The sequence below is a fragment of the Cricetulus griseus genome, chromosome 4 (assembly GCF_003668045.3).
Source record: "Cricetulus griseus strain 17A/GY chromosome 4, alternate assembly CriGri-PICRH-1.0, whole genome shotgun sequence".
Lineage (NCBI taxonomy): Eukaryota > Metazoa > Chordata > Mammalia > Rodentia > Cricetidae > Cricetulus > Cricetulus griseus.
Window position 1 is genome coordinate 36,184,369 of NC_048597.1, and position 24,005 is coordinate 36,208,373.

At 41.4% G+C, this 24,005-nt stretch overlaps 1 protein-coding gene across 3 annotated transcripts in view; it reads left to right on the plus strand.

Annotated features, from left to right (window-relative positions):
* The window catches only part of Nxpe3 (neurexophilin and PC-esterase domain family member 3), a 45,015-nt gene extending 23,341 nt beyond the window's left edge, over window positions 1–21,674 (plus strand). For 2 of the 3 annotated variants that reach the window (XM_027412512.2, XM_027412511.2), the window contains exons 3-6: window positions 1,476–2,230; window positions 8,467–8,540; window positions 16,161–16,367; window positions 20,343–21,674. In XM_027412512.2, coding sequence (XP_027268313.1) covers window positions 1,476–2,230; window positions 8,467–8,540; window positions 16,161–16,367; window positions 20,343–20,893 — 1,587 coding nt within the window. In that variant the 3' untranslated portion in view covers window positions 20,894–21,674. The remainder of the gene's footprint in view (window positions 1–1,475; window positions 2,231–8,466; window positions 8,541–16,160; window positions 16,368–20,342) is intronic. The other variant, XM_027412514.2, reaches the window with a different exon arrangement.
* Window positions 21,675–24,005: the final 2,331 nt, after the last annotated feature.

Here is a 24,005-nt window from a genome sequence, read left to right on the forward strand (position 1 = left end):
CTACCTTTGGTAAAGGCTGGAGTTGGAGGTGTCTCTTTTCCCAGGTGGGTTTAGGGTTTGGAAAAGTAGTTTCTCACCTTGTGTCTTAATTAGGGTTTCTATTGCTGTGAAAAGACACTGTGACCACTGCAACTCTTTTTTTTCTCCCCCATTGTTTTATTTAAATGAGAAACAAGATTATTTTACATGTCAATCCCAGTTCCCTCTCCCTTCCCTCCTCCCCTGCTCCCCACTAACACCTACCTATCCCATCCCCTTTCTGCTCCACAGGGAGAATGAGGTCTTCTATGGGGGGTCTTCAGAGTCTGTCATATCATTTGGGTTAGGGCCTAGGCCCTCCCCCATGTGTCGAGGCTGAAGGAGTATTCCTCTGTGAAATGGACTCCCAAAGTCCATTCCTATGCTAGGGATAAGTACTGATCCACTACAAGAGGCCCCATAGATTTCCAAGGCCTCCTCACTGACACCCACATTCATGGGGTCTGGATCAATTTCATGCTAGTTTCCCAGTGATCAGTCTGAGGTCAGCTGTTTCTGTGGGCTTCACCAGCCTGGTCTTGTCCACTTTGCTCATCACTCCTTCTTCTCTGCAACTGTATTCCAGTTGGGTTCAGTGTTTAGCTATGGGTGTCTGCTTCTACTTCCACCAGTTGCTGGATAAAGGCTCTAGGATGGCATATAAGTTAGTCATCAATCTCATTATCAAGGGAGGGCATTTAAGGAGCCTCCCCACTGTTGGTTAGATGGTTAGTTGGTGTCATCCTTGTATATCTCTGGACATTTCTCTAGTGCCTGATTTCTCTATAAACCTTTAATGGCTCCCTCTCTGATGGTATCTCTTATCTGGCTCTCCTCTATTCTTCCGCCTACACAACCTTCCTGCTCCTAAAAGGAAAACATTTAGTTGGGGCCTGCTTACAGGTTCAGAGGTTTAGTCCATTATCATCATGGCAGAAAACACAGTAGTATATAGACAAAATGGTGCTGGAGGAGCTGAGAGTTCTACGTCAATATCCTCAGGCAGCAGAAAGAGAGAGTGACACTGGGCCTGGCTTGAACATCTGAGACCTCAAATTCCACTTCCACTCCAACAAGGCCATGCCTCCTAATAGTGCCACTCCCTGTGAGCTTATAGAGGCCATTTTCATCTAAGCCACCACACTTGGTTAATTCTAATCGATATTATTTTGTACAAGATGGTTTCTTTCCCCATTCCATGGCTAGCTGCTCAAGGAAATTTTTCTCTGATAATTCACAGTGAGAACCCACATACAGCTCCTACAGGTAAGATATGTGAAGCCTTCCCTATGAGAGACCTCTCTATGAATTTTCCATTAATCTTACTCTGTTACAACAACTGTGAAACTTGCTGGCTGTGGTTTTTGAAACAGTTACATTTTATACAAATGTAAAGCGAAGTAGAGATTTGTTTGCTTAACATTCAGAGAAGCGTGGTTTCTGTCATTTCTCTTTAGTACTTGGACCATGAGACTCTCTCAGGGACATTCATCGACAGCAGTGGACAGTTTGTTTCCTCGCAGGCCACAGGCCTCATCCGGAATCCGTACTGTGGTTATGAACACCAGACCCTGTCCAGTCAGGAGCGCTTAGAAGAGGATGCATTGCTTGCCGCCTCAAAGTGGCAGGTGCCCGATGCGGACCTGGTCCCTTTTGTGAAGAGCACCGACCCTGCCTCCAGCTACTTTGTCATCTTGAATTCTGCAGCCCTCTTCAAGGTGGGGAGCCAGCTGGAGGTGTTGGTTCACGTGCACGATTTCCAAGGCAAGCCCAAGAAGTATGGCGGAGACTACCTGCAGGCCCGAATTCACTCGCCAAAACTGCAGGCGGGGGCTGTGGGCAGAGTGGTAGACTACCAGAATGGCTTTTACAAAGTGTTTTTTACCCTGCTCTGGCCTGGCAGAGTTAGAGTGTCCATATCTCTGGTTCACCCCAGCGAAGGGATTAGAGTTCTTCAGTACCTGCAGGAAGCCAAACCAGACAGGGTCTATTTCAAGAGTCTCTTCCGCTCCGGAAGGATTTCGGAAACAATGAAGTGCAACGTGTGTCTCCCGGGAAGTCTTCCCCTGTGCAACTTTACAGACCTCTACACCGGGGAGCCCTGGTTCTGCTTCAAACCAAAGAAGCTGCCCTGCAGCAGCAGAATCAACCACTTCAAGGGCGGCTACACGAAGGGTCTTCTCACTGCTGCCGACAGTGCTTTCTTTCAGAGGTATGCGGTCCCGATTCTTGGGTGGTGGTGGGAGTGTGTGTGAGGGGGTAAAGAGGTCTGCCGTGTGTGTGTGTGTGTGTGTGTGTGTGTGTGTGTGTGTGTGTGTGTGTGTGTGTGTGTTTTCTGCCCCATTGTCTTTGCCACATTTGGGAGACTCTTGTAAGTATGCGTTTCCTATCTGTCCGAACCTGGCCCTGTTCAGAAGAGGTGTTGCATAAGAAATAGAAATCTGCACTTTTGTTCAGTGTTTTTTTTTTTTTTTTTTTTTTTTTTTTTTTTTCTTTTTGACAGGGTTTCTCTGTGGCTTTGGAGACTGTCCTGGAACTAGCTCTTGTAGACCAGGCTGGTCTCGAACTCACAGAGATCCGCCTGCCTCTGCCTCCCGAGTGCTGGGATTAAAGGCGTGTGCCACCAATGCCCGGCTTGTTCAGTGTTTTAAAAGTGAGGTTTAGGGCTTGTTCAACTTCAAATGAAAGACCCTTTACCCTTCAATTTTCTTATTCTGCTGTGTTTTATGTTAGAGAGATACATGCCATGTTTATTGCTATATTGGCAAGACCACTTATTCACAGAACAGTTTTGTTTTTTTTTTTTTAAATCCAAGAATATCGGGAGATGGCTCAGCACATGCTTGTTGTGAAAACTTGACACATGAGTTCCGTCCGTTCTTTGAATCCACATAAAAAGCCCTCCATAGCACATATCTGTAATCCCAGCACTCCTGTGGCAAGGTGGGAGGCAGAAATAGGAGAATTGTCCAGAAGCTTGCAAACCAACTGGCCTGGAGTATGTGACACGGCAGAAACAAGAGAGGCCCTACCTCAACAAAGCGGGAGGCAAGAACCAACTCTGAAAGAGTAGCTCTCTGCACCCACTCCACCCTATGGCACTGTGTACTCAACTCCCTGCCCCCCCTACCCCAGAACAAAGGTATTGAGGGCTAGTCACTGGTGCTTGAGGGTCGGGTGGAGCTAAAATTTTGAAGAAACAGAAAAATCAGCTTTTAAGTATTAGAAATGTTTATCTATAGTAAAAGACTATGGACATGGCAGTATTACTGAGGTAACTTAGAATAGAATCAAGGCGTTCCAGAGCAAACTCTGCATGTTAACAGCTGTGGAAAGTATTATGGTATTGTGCTGAAATATCTACTTTGAACATGAAACAGAATCGTTTTTCAGCACAGTCAGTATGGGTGGTAATGGGCAGGGTGAAAAATATAGAATCAGTCTGAATGAAAATTTGTGTTTTCTTCAACATTGCATGTAATTCTGAAGTGAAATAACAGTACGGGGGAAAGTTATGTAGGAAAACTATGGCCGACAATAGCTAACTAAATATTTAAAAAAATAACTGAATGGCGTTTAATGTTTCCAGCATAAACAAGTGGTTAATATTTGCGATGATGATGTCATTTTCCCTTTTCTAATTATTATATATAAGCATGCATTAAAGTCTGTAGTGGCATCTTGCTTTGCCAGTGGCCACACTCTATGGGTGTGGTTTCAGGTGTGTAGGTAGCCCTGACCCCAGAGGAGGTGCTGGCTTGCTCTCTTGGGTTGCAGTGAGAGCATTGGAAGGTCAGAGACTTCATCTTCTAGAGCAGGAAGACTGTGGCAGTTATTTACTATTATTTGTGTAAGTGCTTCCCTAATAAATACCAATTTATTATTTATCTTGGGTCTGGTGGACTGATTTAAACCCCACCTTCAAAAGCCATGTTGTAAGAGTTTATAATTACTAAGTGACAAAAAAACAACAAAAAACAAAAACAAAGAAGAAATGAAGTTATAAAAATACCTGGCCCCAAAGCACAATCATTTAGAAGAATGTATAAACCTATATTTTAAGAAGTTTAAAAGACTTATTTTTTTGTGTGTATGAGTGTTTTGCCTGCATGTATTTATGTATGTACACCATGTGCATGCTTGGTGTCTGTGGAGCTCAGAAGAAGGCATTGGATCCCCTGTGGTCACAGATGGTTGTGAACCACAGACAGTGTGGGTGCTGGGAGTCAAACCCAGGTCTTCTGTAAGATTGACAAGTGCTCTTAACCATGGAGTCATCTCTTCAGCCCTTATAAGAGTTTCTTTCTTAGATTGAAATTTCTTTTCATACAACATATTTTGGTGATATTCTTTCTCCCTTCCCACCTCCTTCTGGCTCTTCTTCCCCTAAGAAATGCTTACTTGTAAGACGTTGGTAGAGAACTATTTTGGTTGAGTAAAGTTAGACATCCTGAAATTTTAGTATTTAATGTTTTACAGTCACTCATATTGGTTGAAGAAATGTTTTTGTGAAGCGTGTTGTTAGAGAAGCTTCTTAAATAAAACTGCTTTTCCGCTTTGCAGAAGTCAGCTGGTGGTCCTGTCATTATCTCTGTGAACTCCTGTCATGCATTCATTTACATGGCCAGCAGAGGGAGCCTGACCCCATGCATTTACTGCACAGTGCTCTAGAAGTCAAGTATTTTGTGTGGTTGAATAAAAAACAAAACAAAACAAAAAGCCAAAGACCAAAAAAAAAAAAAAAAAAAAAAAAAAAAAAAAAAAAAAAAAAAAAACCCAAAAACCCTACATATAAATCTAAAAGTTTGCTTATATTTATTTATTTGGTTTTTTGAGACAGGGTTTCTCTGTGTAGCCCTGGCTGTTCTCAAACTCACTCTGTAGACCAGGATAGCATTGAAGTCACAGAGATCTGCCTGCCTCTGCCTCCCAAGTGCTGAGATTAAAGGCACGTGCCACCACCACCTGTATACTTATACATTTTTAAGACGGAATCTCACTGGCGAGAAAACTTACCTTCTGGACGCAGCCTCATAAATGATGAAAATTACAGGTGTGTGATACCATGCCAAGTTTCAAGTTTTATTTCTTTTAATTTTGAAATTAAATTTATTAAAAAATTCATATGTGTACTGTATTTACATATTTTAATCTTGCGCCCAGACCCAAGATTTACTATTTTTCAATGAGTGTGAGCAGATTATTTCATTTCTATGCATTTTCCTTTTTGCCTATATGTGAAGAATATCCAGTTGCTCCATTCTGGAATTGGGTTGTCAGTCTGTCTAGTGGCTCCCCAATGAAGAAGAAGAAGAAGAAGAAGAAGAAGAAGAAGAAGAAGAAGAAGAAGAAGAAGAAGAAGAAGAAGAAGGTCTATAATTTAACCAAGTTCCATGTGGAAAATAGTGGGATAAAGAAATAGGGACTTGAATAGCAAAGCATATAAAGATGTTGCTAGCACTAAATCCCACCATTAGAGACAAAGCACACACAAAACCCTGTTACTACAGAAAGAGAAAATGATGCCTTATGCCTGCCATGACTTGCAAATCCTGGGAGCGGCTGGCTAATGGCATATTGTAGGTTGTAGTAGAATCATCGTAGAGCTCTCTCTGGCTGGGATGTTTGTTAGGGAAAGTGTTTGAGGTCGCTTACATTTGATGGAAACCTAATAATTAATTTTCATTTTGTTATCCTTCACACTGCTGAAGTTCTAGGTAGCACCAGGCTATCTCAAAAGGAAAAGATAACTGATCTTAAACAGTTGAACTCTGGACAAACTGTTTTGAACTCCCTCAAATGCACTGAGTTTGTCCTCATCTTTACCTTTGTTCTTGGTGCATAGCCTTGTGTATGTTAGAAAAATTTAAGAAGCTTTGCTGTCATTTTGTATGTTTGAGATAGGATCTCACAGTAGCTCAGGCTGGTCTGGAATTCATTGTGTATCCCAGGCTGGCTTCAAATTTGTGGTGATCCTCCTCATTTTCTCAAGTGTTGGGATTATAGACAGAGTGACTGCACATGCCTAGCTTTGGCGTCTGGTTCTTCAAACCATAGGTGGACAATGAAGGATCTTTGCCTTTTACCCTTAGGAGAGAGAAAATATTTCTTTTGGGAACAATTCTCAAAGATTCTAAGGGCAGACATTTCAAAATGATGCTATCACGGAGCAGTTCCCCTTTTATTTTAACATGACTTGTACTTTTTTTTTTTTTTTTTTGGCATGGTGGTTCATACCTCTAACTGAAACTCAGGAGGCTAGGGCAAGAGGGTTGGGAGTTCAAGGGTAGCCTGGGCTCAAACAGAATAGAACACAATAGGAAAAGGGCAGGACCAATAGCTCAATCTGAAAACCAATTGCTTATAGACATGAGGATTTGGGTTAGGTCTCTAGAACACACTTCATGTCTGGGTGTGGTGGTGGTGTGTGTGTGTGATCCCAGCACAGAGGTAGCAAAGACAAGCAGACTCCTGGGGCTCACAAGCCGGCCAGCCTGGACTACTTGGTGAGCCCCAAAGCAATGAGAAACCCTGTCTGAGGTTGTTCTCTGGCCTTCCTACCATTCATGTACTCACACCATGTATACCTGTATTCACAAATGGACACATAAACCCAACCAACCAAACCAAACCAAACCAACAATAAGTAAGCAAACACTAACTCCGCAGCTACATTAAATTTGGGGGAATACTTTGATGTTATCACCACCCACCCACCTTCTTTTAGATTCTTGGTTGTTCCATATTGTCTTTCTTTTTCTCAACGTTTGCCTTATATGTATGTTTGTGTATATTTCCCACTTGGACCATTTAAGAGTAAGCTATAGTCATCACAGCACTGACCCCAGTAGCCTATATCTCCTAAGAGCATGGACTTTGTCCAGTATGTAATCATAGCACAGTTATCATAGTTGGGACATTTGTCATTGATACAGCACTGTTGATCCGTGTATCTAGGTCATGGTTGAGTGTCCCCAGTAATGTCCTTTGTTAATTTAATCTACAATCACATTCTATACTTTGGTATCTTTTAAATCTAGGAAAGTTCTTTCATCACTTTTGCTTTTTAAGATATGGACAACTTCAATATTGATGTTTTTGTTAACTGTCTTTTACATTAGATTTGCTTTGTTGTTTTCATGACTAAATTGAGGTTAAATTATTTTTGCAGGAAAATTACGGAGAAAACTGTCCTTCAAGCAGCATGTGAAAGTTATTATGTATTTTTGGATAATAAACTCTAAGCTCTTGAGAGTGGTTTATATGTGCCCTCTTGGAAATCCTCAAATGTCGCTATGTAAGATATGGAATTCTGTTACTCTCCAGTGCAGCCAGCCCTGTATAGGTCCTTCATCACTTGTTTTTCTGTAGAATATTGGTTCCAATTAGGGAGGAGATTCTGGGAGTTTTGCTACATAAGCCAGTGCTAGAGTAGTGCCCAGAATACAAGTGAAGCTTCCTAATCATCTGTAGGATGAACACATTGTTCTGAAATTGATGAGCAGTTGAAATATCCCAACGGGAAGCCAAGCAGCCTACGCCTTTAAAGCTTGTTTTTATATGAGTATAAGAGTCCTGACAGGGACTCTACTCTGGAATATCTGTACTTGATTCCCATCCCTTGCTGCTGGCTTTCATTCTCCTTCAGTTTTTCAAAAGAATTTACTGAGAATAGATCTGGTCCATGGCCTGTGCTAAGTGCTAAAGATACAAAGGCGAGGGAAGCCCCAGCCATATCCTTGAGGAATATGTGTTGTAGAAAGGGGAGCAGACACCTCGTAGTTTGAACTGGTGAACAAAGTACTATTTGAGTCCTGTTTGGAGGCAGGCTATCTTCACGGGGATGGCCTCTCAGACCTGGGCATGCCTAAGAAATCTAGCACGAGACTTAGTTCAGCATAGACTTGTAGCATCAGAACCATGTAGTAACAAAGTAGAATTCTCTGATTCCAAAAGGAATATTCAACCTTGAGTTAGCCACATTTGCTTTCCTAAGACTGGCTAAGCAGTATGTATAGTCTCTCTCTCTCTCTCTCTCTCTCTCTCTCTCTCTCTCTGTGTGTGTGTGTGTGTGAGTGTGTGTGTGTATGTGTGTGTGTGAAGAGAGAGAGAGAGAGAGAAAGACACACATACACACACACACACACACACACACACAGAGAGAGAGAGAGAGAGAGAGAGAGAGAGAGAGAGAGAGAGAGAGAGAGAGAACAGTGAAAACATACTGAGGATCTAGTAAATTTATCTTTAGGGTGTATTACCTTCTCTCAGGAGCCCTAGTTTATTAACCATTAACTGTGTTGGTTAATTTTTCTGCTTCACTATAAGACTCCGTGAAAGCATATGCATTTTTCCCACTTACAGATAAAGATACACAACTTCAAACAAATGTCCCTGAATCTTAATCTAAGCTTGTGCTTTTTTTTTTTTTTTAAATTCCTTCTAAAGTGGTGTCAATATCAAAATGCCGATCAACTCCAGTGGACCTGATTGGGTGACTGTGATTTCCAGGAGAGTAAAAGGTAAAAATGAGCTTGATAATGTTTTTCTTTTCTTTTAAAAAATATGAATTTTTTATTTTATGCATGTTTCCCCTGTGATATGGAGCACAACCGTAACAAGATATGGTTATTGATGGTATATTATAAATGATAACGATGAAAATAACTCACACGTGTAGCCGATAAACAGATTAGCACTCAGAGCAGCCCAGTCCCAGATGCACTCCAAGATCTGGCTTGACCCTGAAAGAGAGTGAGTGCCTCTCTTACTCTTTATCCTACCCCTCTACGTACCAGTGTGGTCATCGGTACAGGTATCCAGGGTCTCTCCCTACACCCCTGCATGTATGTATGTACACTACAGGCATGTAGTACCCACAGGAGCCAGGCATGGGTGTCAGATCTCTTGGGACTGGAGTCTCAGAAGATTGTGAGTGGCCATGTTCATGATGGGAATCCAGCCCGGGTCCTCTGCAGTAGCAGCTGGGCTTTTAACTGCTGAGTCATCTCTCCAGCCCAGATGTGTGGTTTTGTTGTTAAGGGGATTGATAGACAAAACATTCTTACCCATTCCTATGTCAGGGCTACTTCTGAGCACCATCTGAGAACACTAGGGGCTCATGTTAAAAATCAGCTGGATCTTGTGTACTTAATTCTGGGTTTTTCTAGGTGTGCTAATGCAAAAGTTGTCTTTTTCTTCATTTGGACACGCTGTATCTCTTCAAGAGCCTCTAGAGCTGTGTTGTCCAATATGGAAGCCTCTAGCCTTTTGTGGCTATTAAGATAGAAATGACTCAAAATGAAATAAAATTAAAAACCCAGTTTTTTAAAATCACATACTCAGTAACTTTGTTATGTTTGGCAGTATGTAAAAAGTTCTGTTTGATAGTGTTGTACTATAGATAATCAAGACCAAATAAATTGTTACCGAAAGAGTTAGCCAATTGAGGGCTGGAGAGATGGCTCAGGGGTTAAGAGCATTGCCCGTTCTTCCAGAGGTCCTGAGTTAAATTCCCAGCAACCACATGGTGCCTCACAATCATCTGTAATGTAGTCAAGGATACATGCAGGCAGAACACTATACATAACAAATAATTCTTACAGAAAAAGAGTTAGCCAATTGAGTAGAGGATGGACTTGTGACTCGGTAGAAAAAACAATATTTTACCATTTTTAGCATGCTCTAGGCCCTGGGCTCCGTCTGTGGTTGACACTGATGCACACCAGCACATACAAACTGATGAGTGGATGCAATTCTGATCTACTGGTGTAAGGATTAAAAATGAATAGTAAAACGAGAGTAACAACTTACATCTGTCATCTTTGGGAGACTGAGGCTGGGGTACTGCATTGAGTTCCAGGCTAACTTGAACTACATAGAAAGTTCCAGGATAGCCTTAGCTACAGAATGAGATTCTGTGTCAAAGCACCAAAACCATAAAAGAGTGAACCTCAGAGGAGTGAGAGTGATACCTTAGCTGTAGCAGACGTAGAGAGAAAGGAGACTTACATAGGAGAAAGAGCTTTGTGGTTATTGAGAAATTTGCCTCCCACACAGCACATATATTGCCATCTCTTTTGCCACAGGTAGTAGGTTTTTAATTCCCATGCACCCAGAAGGTTGGCTGTTATAGATGTGTGCCTATGCAAGCTGTGCAGAATGAATCAAGGAGCCAAGACCACCTCAAGGGGGCAGTGTGCGCCTGTTTTCCTGCATAACCAAATCCTTGGTACCCAGAGATCTCGATTTTCTACACTGTACCCACCCAGAAATCTTGAGGTTGCTTGTTTGTTTGTTTTCCCCAATTAACCTGAGTTTTAAAGTGTGATAGTTACATATTTTAAAACATTGGTATTTGGTTCAGAATCCGTGAAAAGTTATAATGATACACATAAAATATTTGCAGACCAGATATACAGGCTCTGGCTTCCACAGTTAGGTGGAAGTCTCAGTCTTCTGACAAAGACCTATATTTGATTGATATTGAACCAGATGACTTGCTCATTGTAGGGATGGGTGTGCAGAGTATCGTTAGCGAAAATGCTTACCTTCAACAATCAGAATTTCCTTTGAGCCTCCACCAAGGTGCTCGGAGATGTGGTGTTCCTCAATAACACTTCGCTTCAAGCGAAATCCTTACTCCGCGAATGAATCCACCCTTCTTCCCTTCCACTCTGCCATGCTTGTCAGGTGTCCTACACCATTACCAGGTGTCCTGTAGAGTAGTTAATAGGAGGGGTTTTTCATTCTTCAAATTTGTAATAGTGGAAGAGTCTATATCAAGGATGGACAGAACACACAGGAAGCCACCAGGAGCCAGTGGGAGGAAGCTCAGCTTCGGTACTGAGGGACTAATGGTCACATTGCGGGTCCCTCTGTTCGCATTATTCTGAAGCAGAGGTTTTACAGTTTATCTTTGCCGACAGGACCCAGATCAGCCAGGAATGATATGGGCTTGTGATGCACTATTTTGAGTAGAGAGGAGATAGATTTAATTTACTTACGAAGTTTTTTGTTTTTAAATGGAAGAAAGCAGTCCAGTTACTTGGCACTGAATACTCTGGCTTTGAGTGGGGGAAGTCACATTATAGCAGGGACATCATTAGGGAAAATGTTCTTTGCATATCCAAAGGACTGAGATAGAGAGAACTTCCCAGAAGTCCACATTGACCTGAGATAGCACGTGATGACCCTAATCAGGCTCTCTGGTTTTCCTTCTACTCAAACATTATGTTTCTATTTAAACTTTCACCCACTAACTGCAGCTTCTTTTGGATTCAACCGAAGCAATGATTTCTGTGACATTCCTTTAATTTTTTTTTAAAAAAGATTTATTTATTATGTGTATAGTGTTCTGTCTGCATACTTGCTTGTATACCAGAAGAGGGCATCAGATATTATTACAGATGGCTGTGAGCCACCATATGGTTTCTGGGACTTGAACTCAGGACCTCTGGGAGAGCACACCGTGGTTTTAACCTCTGAGCCATCTCTCCAGCCCCTCCTTTCGGGGTTTATTAATTGGAACGCAAGTGTGAAGAACGGTTGTCCTTTTTCATGTCTACCTCACTATAGACTTGCCATTATTTTGTTTCTTTTATTTTAATTAGCCTTATTTAGTTTTTTTTTTTTTTGAGATAGGGTTTCATTATGTAGCTCTGGCTGTTCTGGAACTCTGTATGTAGAACAGGCTGGCCTCGAAATCACAGAGAGTGCTGAGACTAAAGGTATGCACCACCACGCCCAGCTATTTTGTTTCTGAGATAAAACTCAGCTTAACCCAATCACTATTTTTGTGTGCCAAAATTGTTCCAAATTTGACAAATTGAGAACATTTTCAGTTTGGAATCTGTGGACCCATGCTGGCCTCAGATATGGGATCTGCCTGCCTCAGCCTCTCCGGTGATGGCATTGGGAGGGGGTGCCACTGCTCTCCTGCGCTTTGATCTATGCTCGCCTAGTTGTTGAGCACTTCATAACTTCCTGACTCCGTAAGATGTCTAGGCTCATTCTGTATCATCTCCACCCCAGCCTTAAGAGTTCAGAATCTTCTCTCTCTCTCTCTCTCTCTCTCTCTCTCTCTCTCTCCCGCCCACAGGAAAATAATGACACACAAGCACTTTTTACCAGGCTCTGAATAACATTGTCAAGGAAGACTTATAGATTTATTTGAATGAATTCATAATCTTTACCTTTTTCTTATTTTTCTATGCTTCTATATTTTGAAGCTTTTTTTCTCCCTACACGTTTTACTGTTTATATGTAAGTTAATTCATTTTCCCCAAAGATGTATATTTAGAGTGTAGTGTATTGCCTAAGACCGCCATATTACCACCACAGGATGCTATAATTTCAGTCAAAAGCAAGAAAGTTTTTTGATGGAGTTCACCTGCTTATCTGATGCAAGTGTCTGGTGGCAGACACACTTTCCCAGGGTCAGAATTACTGATGAATTTTCATTAGAATCTGTACTGCGATCACTACACATTCACAACTCAGCCCCCCTCGTTGGAAATTTGAACTCATACCTTACTGGGGACCTTGCTTATCTTGCTGAGATGGTTCCCAAACGTATGCCCTCAATTCTCATGGTGTTCTTTTCATCCTGTTGTTTGTAGACAGTTGAAGAAAATGCTTTGGCCCTTTCTCTCTCGTTTTGTTGGTTTTTGGTTCAGAGAGCCCTCATTAGGTTAATGGATAATGATGTGGAGTTATACAGTGCCATCCCTGCCCCCCAGCAGAGTCACTGTCACCACCATAAGAGCAGCCCTGTCTTGCTTGCAAAAGATCACCTTAGCTGGGCTTGTTGACTGTTGGCATTCCCTCACAGAAGTGGTCTGTCACCAGCTAGTTCCCTCAGCCATTTGCCTTTACTGCAGGTGGTCTTGGGTGGGGCTAGAGTATGTAGGCTGGGGAAGACTATGAGAAAGGGACTCACTTTGTTGCCACTGGGAAGTCACCAACACTCCTGAGTAAGCCCTCATCCATGCTCTGTAAGAGAGCCTAGTAAACTCTTTGGTTTCCCAGGGTGAACTTAGGTAGAACTGAACCTGGTTTGTCTGGGGCACTGTTGTGGGTGGGACATAGATATTGATTAGTCTCCCCTATGGGGAAAATTCTTGCTACACATGGGATAGCACCCTTTGGAGAAAAAAACATCAGATTTAGTGCTTGAAGAGAAGCTAAGATATTTAGAGAAGGCAGGACAGTACTTGCAAGTAATCAGAAATGTGCCTTCTGCTTTTACAAAAGGATTCTCAAAAGTTTTATTTTTGAATAAGCCAAATACATATTTATATTTTGCATAAACATCTGTCTTGGTAAATTTTTCCCTTTACTAACATTCGGGATAACAATTTAGTGACATCAAATTTTTATTTGTCTTATTTTTATTGTGAAGAAATAGTAGATTGGAGTTATTTTATCATTTTAAGAGACTTTCACATCTCAATGAACTACTGAAGGCCCCCAAAGTTCCAAGAAACACTTTTTAAGCAACTTCGAATTATTTGAAATCAGTCAGAAAATACTGTTGCACAAATTGACCATAAGGGGGCAATATAGGCATGCACGCTCCACTCTTAAACGGCACGCTGCGTTTAAAGAATGAACGTCAGGTTCAGTAATTGATTTGCTTTGCTTGGCTAAACTCTGGTAGTAAATATAATTAACATTCTCATGGAAATAGTAATTGCTTCCTGTGTGATATATATTTTTCTTTTTAACACGTATTTGACACAAAATAACTGAATCTGCCAAATTACCAGGGATAAAACTGTAACTTCAAAATCACTTTTAATTTTCATCCCAGTAAATGTTTTCTTTGTGCCCCAGGTGTGTTCTTTGTAGCTCTCTGGCTGTGCAGCTTTGATACCTTAAATCAAGGAGGACAGGCGAGGCAGCTCAGCTGGTAAAGCCCCGACTGCCGCACCTGATAATTTGAGTTTGATCTCTGGCACCCGCATAGCAGAAGGAGAGAACTGACTCCTCTGACTTGTCCTCTGACTTCATATGCGTATTGTGGTGCTACACACACACACACACACACACACACACACACACACACACACACACACACACTGTAATAATAATAAAACAATGAGGGAGTTTTTGGGAAGCCGGAAGTGAAGCAACATTGGATAGCAAGCTGAGGTTTTGTCCACTGGGATTTTTGGTCTTGTTTTGTGATGGTTTCTTGCTATGTGCCTAAGTTGGTCTTGAACTCCTGAGCTCAAGCGATCCTCAGCTTCCTGAGTTGTGTAGCTGTAACTCCAATTATATTCTGCTATATCTGGCTAAGGAAATTACTCTTGAATAAGTCATTTAAATGTTCGTTCTTTGCCTTCTACACTTTTCTTTGGTATTCATGTTGGCCAAACTAAAACTTTTGCAAAATACCAGTTACTTTTCTACTTAGTCTCTGAACCAATGGAGAATTAGCAGACGCCTAAGGAGGGGAAATCCTGATATTTCTTTGTTATGTGGTAACAGGGAATGTCATCCATCCATAAGCTAGCAGACCAGTGAATATGTGGGCATAGTTATATTTATGGGAACACTTTTCACCTATTTTTGGAGATAAATATTAGAATGTATTATATTTTCCTGTATTCTTTACATAATCTAGCAAGCTAGAAAATATGCATTTCTATTTATTTATTTATTTTTGTTTTTTGAGACAGGGTTTCTCTGTGTAGCTTTGCACTCGCCCTGTAGACCAGGCTGGCCTCGACTCATAGAGATCCACCTACTTCTGCCTCCCTAGTGCTGGGATTAAAGGCATGCACTACCAACGCCCAGCTAAAATACGCATTTTTAAGGAGAGAATTGGAAATACAAAATAATTTGGATTGAGACAGTGTTAGGGAGTTAAATAACCTGAAAACAGTCACAAATAGGAGGCTGACTTACATTTCTAGGTCACACAGCATTTACATTCCAGTTGTGGCTTAATGGTGACAGAAATGATTGAACTGGGATTGTTGCTAAACCCTGAGGTGTATAAGGAAGTGGCATAAAATGATTGGTGTTATTTGGAGATTACAGATTTCAGTTATTAAGGAAGGAGAAAGTTTATATCCTCAGGGAAAAGATGAAAGAAATGGCTTGCACCTCGGAGCTCCCATTTTCTTCTGGTGACCTGGCGTGGTAATTGAGAAGCTGGGCTGTGTTTCTCATCCGCATGCTTTAGGTTCAGACAGTGTCTGTGTCAGGTCCTGGCTCTTGCTCCACTTGCTCGCTCTAAACAGCAGGAATACTAATGGGAACTTTAAAGAGACTGTGTGAGCTTACATGAAATGACGTGTTTCATTTCCCCACCCAGAGCACGGAACAGAGTTAACTTACAAGGGATCCTAGCTAGTACCGTGTGTTTCGAAGCCTTGGCGTGTGTTGCTTCCACATGGTACTAGCTAGGAGGTGTTAGGGCGGAGAGATGTTGACTCTCTCAGTGCCATGTGTAGCTAGGCTGCAATGGTGAGTACACATTGCTGATGCTTTTCAGTGCTTCCTATGATCCTAAAGACCTGAACCATTCGGGAGAATGCTCCATCACATGGCATTGAAACTTCTTCTCTGAAGTTGACAATGGTGGTTTTCTGAATGAAAATTTGAATTTAGAACACATGAATTAGAACCTTTAATGGACCGGGAGACATTGTATTCATATTGCTATATTAATATATAGGTGTATATATAATCACATATAAAACTTATTGTGAGATTAAGCTATCATTTGCTTTCAGGCATGGGGATAAAAAAGGATCCTCTCATTCTGCAATAACACTGGGCAGATACTTTTCCTTGGGTTTGACTTCCTTTATTTTGAATGTTGATGAACACACACACACACACACACACACACACACACACACACACACACAAAGGGAATGCCTAAAGTGCCCTTTTCCCCCTGTGCCCTCCAGTACCCCATACCCACACACCCACTTCTCCTCTTCCCATTTTAGTAAGGGGGAAAGCCTGGGATTTCTTCAAGCTATGACAACAGGAAGTACTGCCTGTAACCACTCGGGCCAGCAAATATGTGGGTATAGGGTTTTTTTTTTTTTTTTTTTTTTTTTACTCTGTTTTTGGAGTTGAAATTCAGAATCTTATAATAGATTTTCCCCTTTTCTTTGCAGAAACTAACAACCTGGATATTTCTCAAGGTTCAGGAACTTTTCCTTCTGGATATTTCTACAAAGACCAGTGGAGACCCAGGAGGTTTAAGATGCGCCATTTTAATGACCCTGATAACATTACAGAATGCTTACAGAGAAAAATGGTGTATTTATTTGGTGACTCAACAATCAGGCAGTGGTTTGAATACCTCACTATGTTTGTCCCAGGTTGGTGCTTTTGCTTTTGGTTTCGTTAACTCTTTCCCTGTCTGTGTGAAACCAGATTTGAGATGAGCAGGCTCCTCCTGGTGTCTGAAGGAGGCGTCAGGTGAGAGGAGCAATAGGACTAAAGAGTTATCTTAGCCCTGGGAGATGTGTGGCAGCTTCTGGTCCGCAGCAGAGTCTTGTATCGGCAGAAGTGTGGGTTCTCACAGAGGCTTATCCCGTTGCCTCTCTCTGGCCTTGGATGAATCATTTACTTCTCAGGCCTTCATTTTGCTGTGTCAGATTAGACCGCTGACTATGTCACCTTGCAGGTGTCGTCCGCTTCTACTAGTCTGGGTTATAAAACAGTTGGCCACTTCTAGGTGTTTCCTTTCCTGTTCTGTTTGGCTCAGCTCTAGGTCTCTACAGGATTTTACTGGAAGGAATTAGCCAAATGTGACCTTGTAGCAAAGGCATCCACGAGGCCTCTTGTCGATGAGACTCCGAGATTGCAAAGTTTTGAGAGACTCTGGGCAAGTCCCAGCATCCTTAGCGTCTGCCCAGCTCTGAGACTACTCCTTAGATCCAGAATAAGACTGGGCTGGTTGGGGACCTACCGCTAACAGGAGGCACTCTCTTCTCTAAGCTTGTGCACTTATCTATTAAGGAGCAGGTGATACTGTGGGGATTGTTGTGTGTTTCTGTGCCCGTGCGCGTATGGGTGCACATGGGTGTGTGTAAAGCAATGTGCATGGAGGCCAAGGTAGCCTTGGGTGTTGTTCTTAGGCTCTGTCCAGCTTGTTTTGTGAGGTAGAGTCTTCCACTGGCTAGCAATGCTGAGAGACCTGGCTGTGCCTGCCTCTCCGGCACGGTTGCAAGTGTGTGGACTGTCTCCCTCACTTTGCCTTAGTTCTCCTCAGTCTATATGGGCACTATTTCTTTTTTAACGGCTGTAAGTGGAGGTTTTTTTTTTATTTTTTTATGTATTTATGTATATGGGTACTTTGTCTGCATGAACATCTGTGCACCAGAAGAGGTCATCAGACAGTTGTGAGCTGCCCTGTGGGTGTTGGGAATTGAACTCAGGATCTTCAGAAGAGCACTGAGTGTTCTTAACCACTGAGCCATCTCTCCTGCTCTGTAAATAGGTTTTTTTTTTTAATTTAAATTTTATTTTATTAGTTCAAATTAGGAACAAGTTTGTTTCAGATGTCAATCCCTTCTCCCTCTCCCTCCCTCCCCCCCAACATCCTACCTGCCCCTAGCCATCCCCCCTCCACTCCCCAGGCAGAGAAAGGCCCTCAGAAGGGGCTCCCCAAAGTCTACCACAACATCCTGGGCCAGGCCTAGGCCCTTCCCCATGTAATTTTTTTTTTTAAATAAAATGAATTCTCATTGTTTTGTGTGTGAGTTGCTTATGACTTAAAAAAAATCACCTCTAATATACTTCTTAAAAGAAAAGGAAGTAGATTTTACCCCAAAAAGTAGAAAGTCAATTCCAGCTTTTCAATGAGACGGACATGGTTGAGTTCAGTTATTGAAGCATAGATCAAAAATCTGGAGGCGGAAGTTATGAACGGTACCATGCTGGGTAAGCCTTGGTGCTGACCGGGCAGGCCTTCAAGGTGTCTGCAGTTGCTTCTTCATAATTTCTGATGACGTAGCCTGATATTTCCTTTAATAGCCATGATCACATTGACTGTTTTGCTCATTTTCCACCAGCCCCTTTTCAGATAGATTTTCATCTGATATAATACAGCCTTGTGTGGGCGCCTGATCTTTATCAAAAGAAGATGACAGCATGAACTTTGATTCACTTTAACTCTGGAGGCTACGTAGTAATGAACCAAGGAGGAGAGTCTAAAGGAGAAGCTTGGGAAGGGAAAAAAAAAATGAAATCGCCTTAACCCTTAAGGGGAATATAGACTATTATAGTCTGATGTGTCCATTTCAGAATTGACTATGAACTGTGAGGCAAGACTCTGATGTCTCTTGTGGCCGACTCGTGTGGCACCTGTGGTAGAGGGCACAGAATTGTGAATGGAATTGCGTTATCAACATGTACTATGTGTGTGTGTATTTAATGTGAGGTAGGTTTGGCTGTGTACTCCCGCTAGCCTGCAGCTTGCTTTATAATCAACCTGACCTCAGCTTTGTGGAGATCCTCCTGCCTCTGCTTCCCACATGCAAGGAACTGGGTCCAGAAACATGGCTTAGAGGGGAGGGAGCAAAAGGATTTCTAAGTTGTGCTGCTGACTCCCTTTCTCCCCCTCTCTCTTGCTTTCCTTTCCTTTTCTTTTTTTCTTGAGACAGGGTGTCACTATCTGGCTGGCTTGGAACTCACTACAGGGATGAGGCTGGCCCCAAACTCAGAGAGACCCACCTGCCTCTGCCTCCTAGTGCTAGGATTAAGGGCGTGCACCACCCCTTAACTTTATTTCTTATGTTAGACAAGTTTTCTTGTAGGACAGTGATACGGTTTTTCCAACCATGGGGTAAAATTAAAAGTCAAAAAAAAAAAAAAACAAAAAACAAAAACAGAGCCAGCTTTTTTCTTTTGCTTATTGGGAAAAAAGGAGCTTGTTCTCTCTCTCTCTCTCTCTCTCTCTCTCTCTCTCTCTCTCTGTGCCTGTCTCTCCTTAAATTCAGGAGTATGAATTTAGATTTTTCTACTTTCTAAAAATTTTATTTATTTGTTTACCTATTTTGAGGCTAGATTTCTCTCTTTTGCCCTGGATAGCTTTGAACTCAGTAATCCCCCGTCTTAGCCTCCCAAGTGCTGGTATTAATTATATGCTGCCATTCTTGGTTTAAAAGTTTATTTTTAACCGACAAATAATTGCATGTATTTATAGGGTACCATGGGATGTAGTGATATAATGATCTTGTCAAGCCAAGCAACTCACCTCTCCCTTCATATACTATTTATTTGCAGTGAGAACATTTAATGTCTCTTCAGGTGTTTCTGACATATGCTGTTGTCAGCTGCAGCCACCTTGCTGTGCAGCAGGTCTCACAAACTGACTCTTCTGGATTAGAATAGGTGTCCTTGGTTAACCACTCCCCTTTGTTTCCATGCTCCCCCACTTCCAGTGAGTTTCTCCTCTCTCAGAATTAAACTCTTAAAAAATTTTTTTTAGTTTATTTTTATGTGCATTGGTGTTTTGCCTGCATGTATGTCTGTATGAGTGTGCAGATCTTGGAGTTGCAGACAGTTGTGGATACGGGGATTTGAACTCAGGTCCTCTGGAAGAGCATTCAGTGCTCTTAACCGCTGAACCATCTCTCCAGCTCCCAGAGAGTTAAACTCTTAAAGTTACTACATATAAGGAAGGTTATGGAATATTTATCTTTCTGTGTCTGGCTTATTTCACTTAGTGTGGCATCCTTCCAGGCTTATTCATGTTTTTGCAAATGGCAGGATTTCCCAAAAGATTTGTGTGGTTACTGAAATGAGCTCATAAAACAGAAGTTACAGCCCCCATCCTAGAAGAGAAAATACTCACCTATTAGAAGGATAATATATGAATGCCAACTTTATTCTTAAATTAAACATTCTATGATCTATGAAAATAGCACGATTTCTTGTCTTAATGGAGGTAACCATATTAGACATATATAGACTCTTTCACTGATAATGTTGCTTATTATGTTATGTTTGAATAATTAGGGCACTAGACTAAAGGTCCATTGATTGAAAATGGGGCACAGGTAATAGGCATTACTTTTTGTTTTGACCTCATATATTTTTATTAAACAAGGAAGCTCTCAAGTGTTGTAGCACAGAGATCTCACATTTCAACTACATCACAGTCTCTGAATGTAATGATGTTTGTTGGCAATGAAATCCACAGAGGAATCTGCCCAGTATAAAACTTCCTTATGCCCCTCTTTGTTGGACGGCTATTTTTGAAACTGTTTTGCAAAGCCACTTGAATATTCAGAATGTATGTGTTTAGATTGAAGGTTGTAATGAATTTGATTTTTTCCTTGTTTCAGATTTGGTGGAGTTTAACTTGGGGAGTCCCAAGAACGTTGGTCCTTTCCTCGCAGTGGACCAGAAGCACAACATCTTGCTCAAATATCGCTGCCACGGTCCACCCATCCGATTCACGAGCGTCTTCAGTAATGAGCTTCATTATGTGGCAAATGAACTGAATGGGATTGTGGGAGGGAAGAACACAGTGGTGGCCATAGCTGTATGGTCTCACTTTAGCACCTTCCCCTTGGAAGTATATATTCGCAGGCTCAGGAACATCCGACGAGCAGTGGTCCAGCTCCTGGACCGAAGCCCTAAGACTGTGGTTGTCATCCGGACAGGCAATGCCCAAGAGCTGGGGCCTGAGGTGAGCCTTTTCAACAGTGACTGGTACAACTTTCAACTGGACACTGTTCTTCGGAGGATGTTCTCAGGGGTTGGAGTCTATCTTGTTGATGCCTGGGAGATGACCTTGGCCCATCATCTACCCCACAAGCTGCATCCAGATGAAGTGATTGTGAAGAACCAATTAGACATGTTCTTATCTTATGTATGCCCCTTGGAGACCTAACTATCTTCAAGTACACTAAAGGAATCACATTCAGTGACTTTCCAATTGACTGGTAGTATAGAATGTTTGTGATTGACTCCATTGTGAGATGGATACTATCAATATGTTTGACATTTCAGAAAAGAGCTGTACTTTGCATAATGACTTGTAAAGAACTTAGGCAGTGTAGACTGCATTTGTATCTACCTATAGGACTTTTCAGTCTTGACTTAGCCATCGTAGAGCTCTTATTAGCAGTATCTACACACTGTATTGCCCTTGTAACCAAAGATGCTAATGAGTGTGTTTGAACCAGCTTCTTCTGGGGTGGAGATTTCTGTGCTAAAGCCTATGAGAAGTGTTTTGAGTAAACAGAATGGATAGATTTGGTTGGCTGTCCTATGTTTGCCACTTACCTAGTAAAGGAAATGGGACATGTCTTTATGAATAGCACAAGGGTCTCTCCTCAGGAATAGAGAGTGTTTTTATTGTCAGAGGTTTCTTGGCCACGCTGAAGACTGCTGTATCTCAGGAGTTTCTATTGACTTTTTTTCCCCCTGAATTACTTGTAAAGGCCAATGTGTGTGGTCAGAATTTTGTAATAAGGATACTACCAATTTCCTGCTTTTATCTAGGAAAGAAGCAAAACAGAAGAGCATAAAATCTGTGCTTTGGATTGGTGTTCGCATTTGATAATTATTTCTTACTTGATTCAGCTAAGTTTTATGTGATGAATACTTATTCTGGAATAACCACTTTTGGAAATAAATATGTGAACAGACGTTTATTTTTATGTTCTGGAGCTTGTGGGTTTTAAGAATTGACTTTTATGTGAAGAATGCTGCCAACTATCATAAAATTGTAGAGTTTCTCCCATCAGCAATTCCAAGTCTCTCTCTTTTAGCTGTCATGAAGTATATGCCAAAATTAGACATTACACCAGATCAGAAGTTAATAAAATTAGATATTAAAAATATCCATGACAGATATTTTTGATTTGGGCAAAAAATATACATATACATTGTCTCATGCTTGGAAGTAAAAAGCTACTACTTAGCTATCTGCTATTCCTTTCAGCTTTTGTCTTTTTGGACTGTGGCTCAAACCCAGGGCCTGGACCATACTATGTAGGCTACCGAGTTACATTCCTAACCCATTACTGGATATCCAAAATTAACAGGTTGGACTTTGTCTTATTAATATTAAATGATTTTAATTAAATTTAGGGATCACTTAATAAGTAGTTTTTGCATTATGAGAGGTTAGAACTTACTTTTATTTCTCCTAAACAGACATGTGTAAACACTGGGGTATCTTGGGAGATGAAGACAGATACTTAAAGCTATATCTGTTTACGCACCCCTCAAAAAGTGAAAAATTCACTACTCTTGACCATTAAGTTCACAAACTATTTTGGGGAAAGTTCTATAATTGTTTTTGGAGTCTGAACAGGCCAGTGAAGTTAAATAGGTTATGACAGCTTAATTTTTGCAGGGTGGAAACTTGAACCTTTGGGGCCTTGCTATCATACTGAGCTGAACCCCCAGTCCCTTTTTAAACTTTTTATCTTAAGAGAAAGTCTCCATAAGTTCACAGGTTGGTCTTGAACTTGGTTTGTTGCCTACATAGTCTTTCATTTGCCATCTTCCTGTCTTAGCTTCTCTAGTAACTGGACCGGTGGCTGTGCCACCGGCCTGGTTAAAATTGCTTGTTTTAAATGGCCCTTAAGCTTGTGGTATATGACAAAAAGTATGGAATTAACCTTTGTGATAAATACCCAGAGATCCTGATGCAGTTGTAGGGTTCCACATTTTGAGAAACAATGACAAAGAAAAGACTGATCTAGAGGAGTAACATTGCTAATCTATTGTCTCAAGACTTTATCAAGTACTTAATTCTGGTCATGATTCAATAATTAGCTGATATTAGCTCCGATTTTACAGGAAGAACTCAAGTTTGAATTGGACTAAGGTATCTGGAATCCATCACCCTTCTCAGCTACAGCTTGTTTGGCTTCCATACGGAGGATGTATGTTTTGAGAACTTCTGAACGTTTCCTTAAGGAGGGCTTTGAAGGAGGTAGAGAATCCCTTGCCCAGTGAAGTTTCTAGGACTTCCCACCATTGGTTTAGAGTGATTTCTGTAGCTGCTTTCTTGTCACCTTGCTCAGTTTTTGCTTTTCAGTTTGCTTGCAAAAGATCTTAACAGTTTGACGGCACAGTTTCTTGAAGCTCTTTTAACACTTTCATCCCTCTTTTGTCTTTATATGCTCTGGTGTGGAAATTTTTATAGAAATCAAAATGTTACCTAAATATTTCCCAGAACAGTTAGATACAGGTTGAGGATTTCTAATCTGAAAATTCAAAATTCTCCAAAGTCTAAAGCTTTTTTGGATCAACGGGTCACACTCAAAAGACAGATGTAGGGCTGGGGATCTGGCTTAGATTTCACAGTGCTTGCTACTCTTCCAGAGGACAGAGCCTGAATCCCAGCACCCATGCCAAGTGGCTCACAAACCACCAGTAACTGATGCTACAGGTTGATCCAATGCCCCCCTTCGGTCTACAAGGGTCACCTGCATTTATGTGGCATTCACTCAGACTCACACACAGAGAAACAGACAGACACACAGACACAAACGTGCACACACACACACACACACACACACACACACACACACAGAAACAGAGACACATGCATATACAAACACAGACACACAGACACACACATAGGCATACAGACCACACACACACACACACACACACACACACACACACACACACACACAGATAAAATACTAAAAATGAGGCATAGCATTTGCTTTTAATCCCAGCTCTTGGGAGGCAGTGGTAAGCAGATCTCTGTGGATTTAAGGCCAGCTTGGTTTACATAGTGATTTCCACACTAACCAGAGTTACATGGTGAGATACTGTCTCAAAACAAACAAAAAACCCCCAAATATATACAACAAGATTTTAAAATCTTAAAAATAATCTTTAGAAACCAGACATACTGAATTTTACATAAAATTTCCTTCAGGTTATATATGTAAAGTACATGTGAGACATACATTTCCTACTTAGGCTTGTGACACATTAAGAGTTATGTACATACCTGTGTGTGAATATGTATC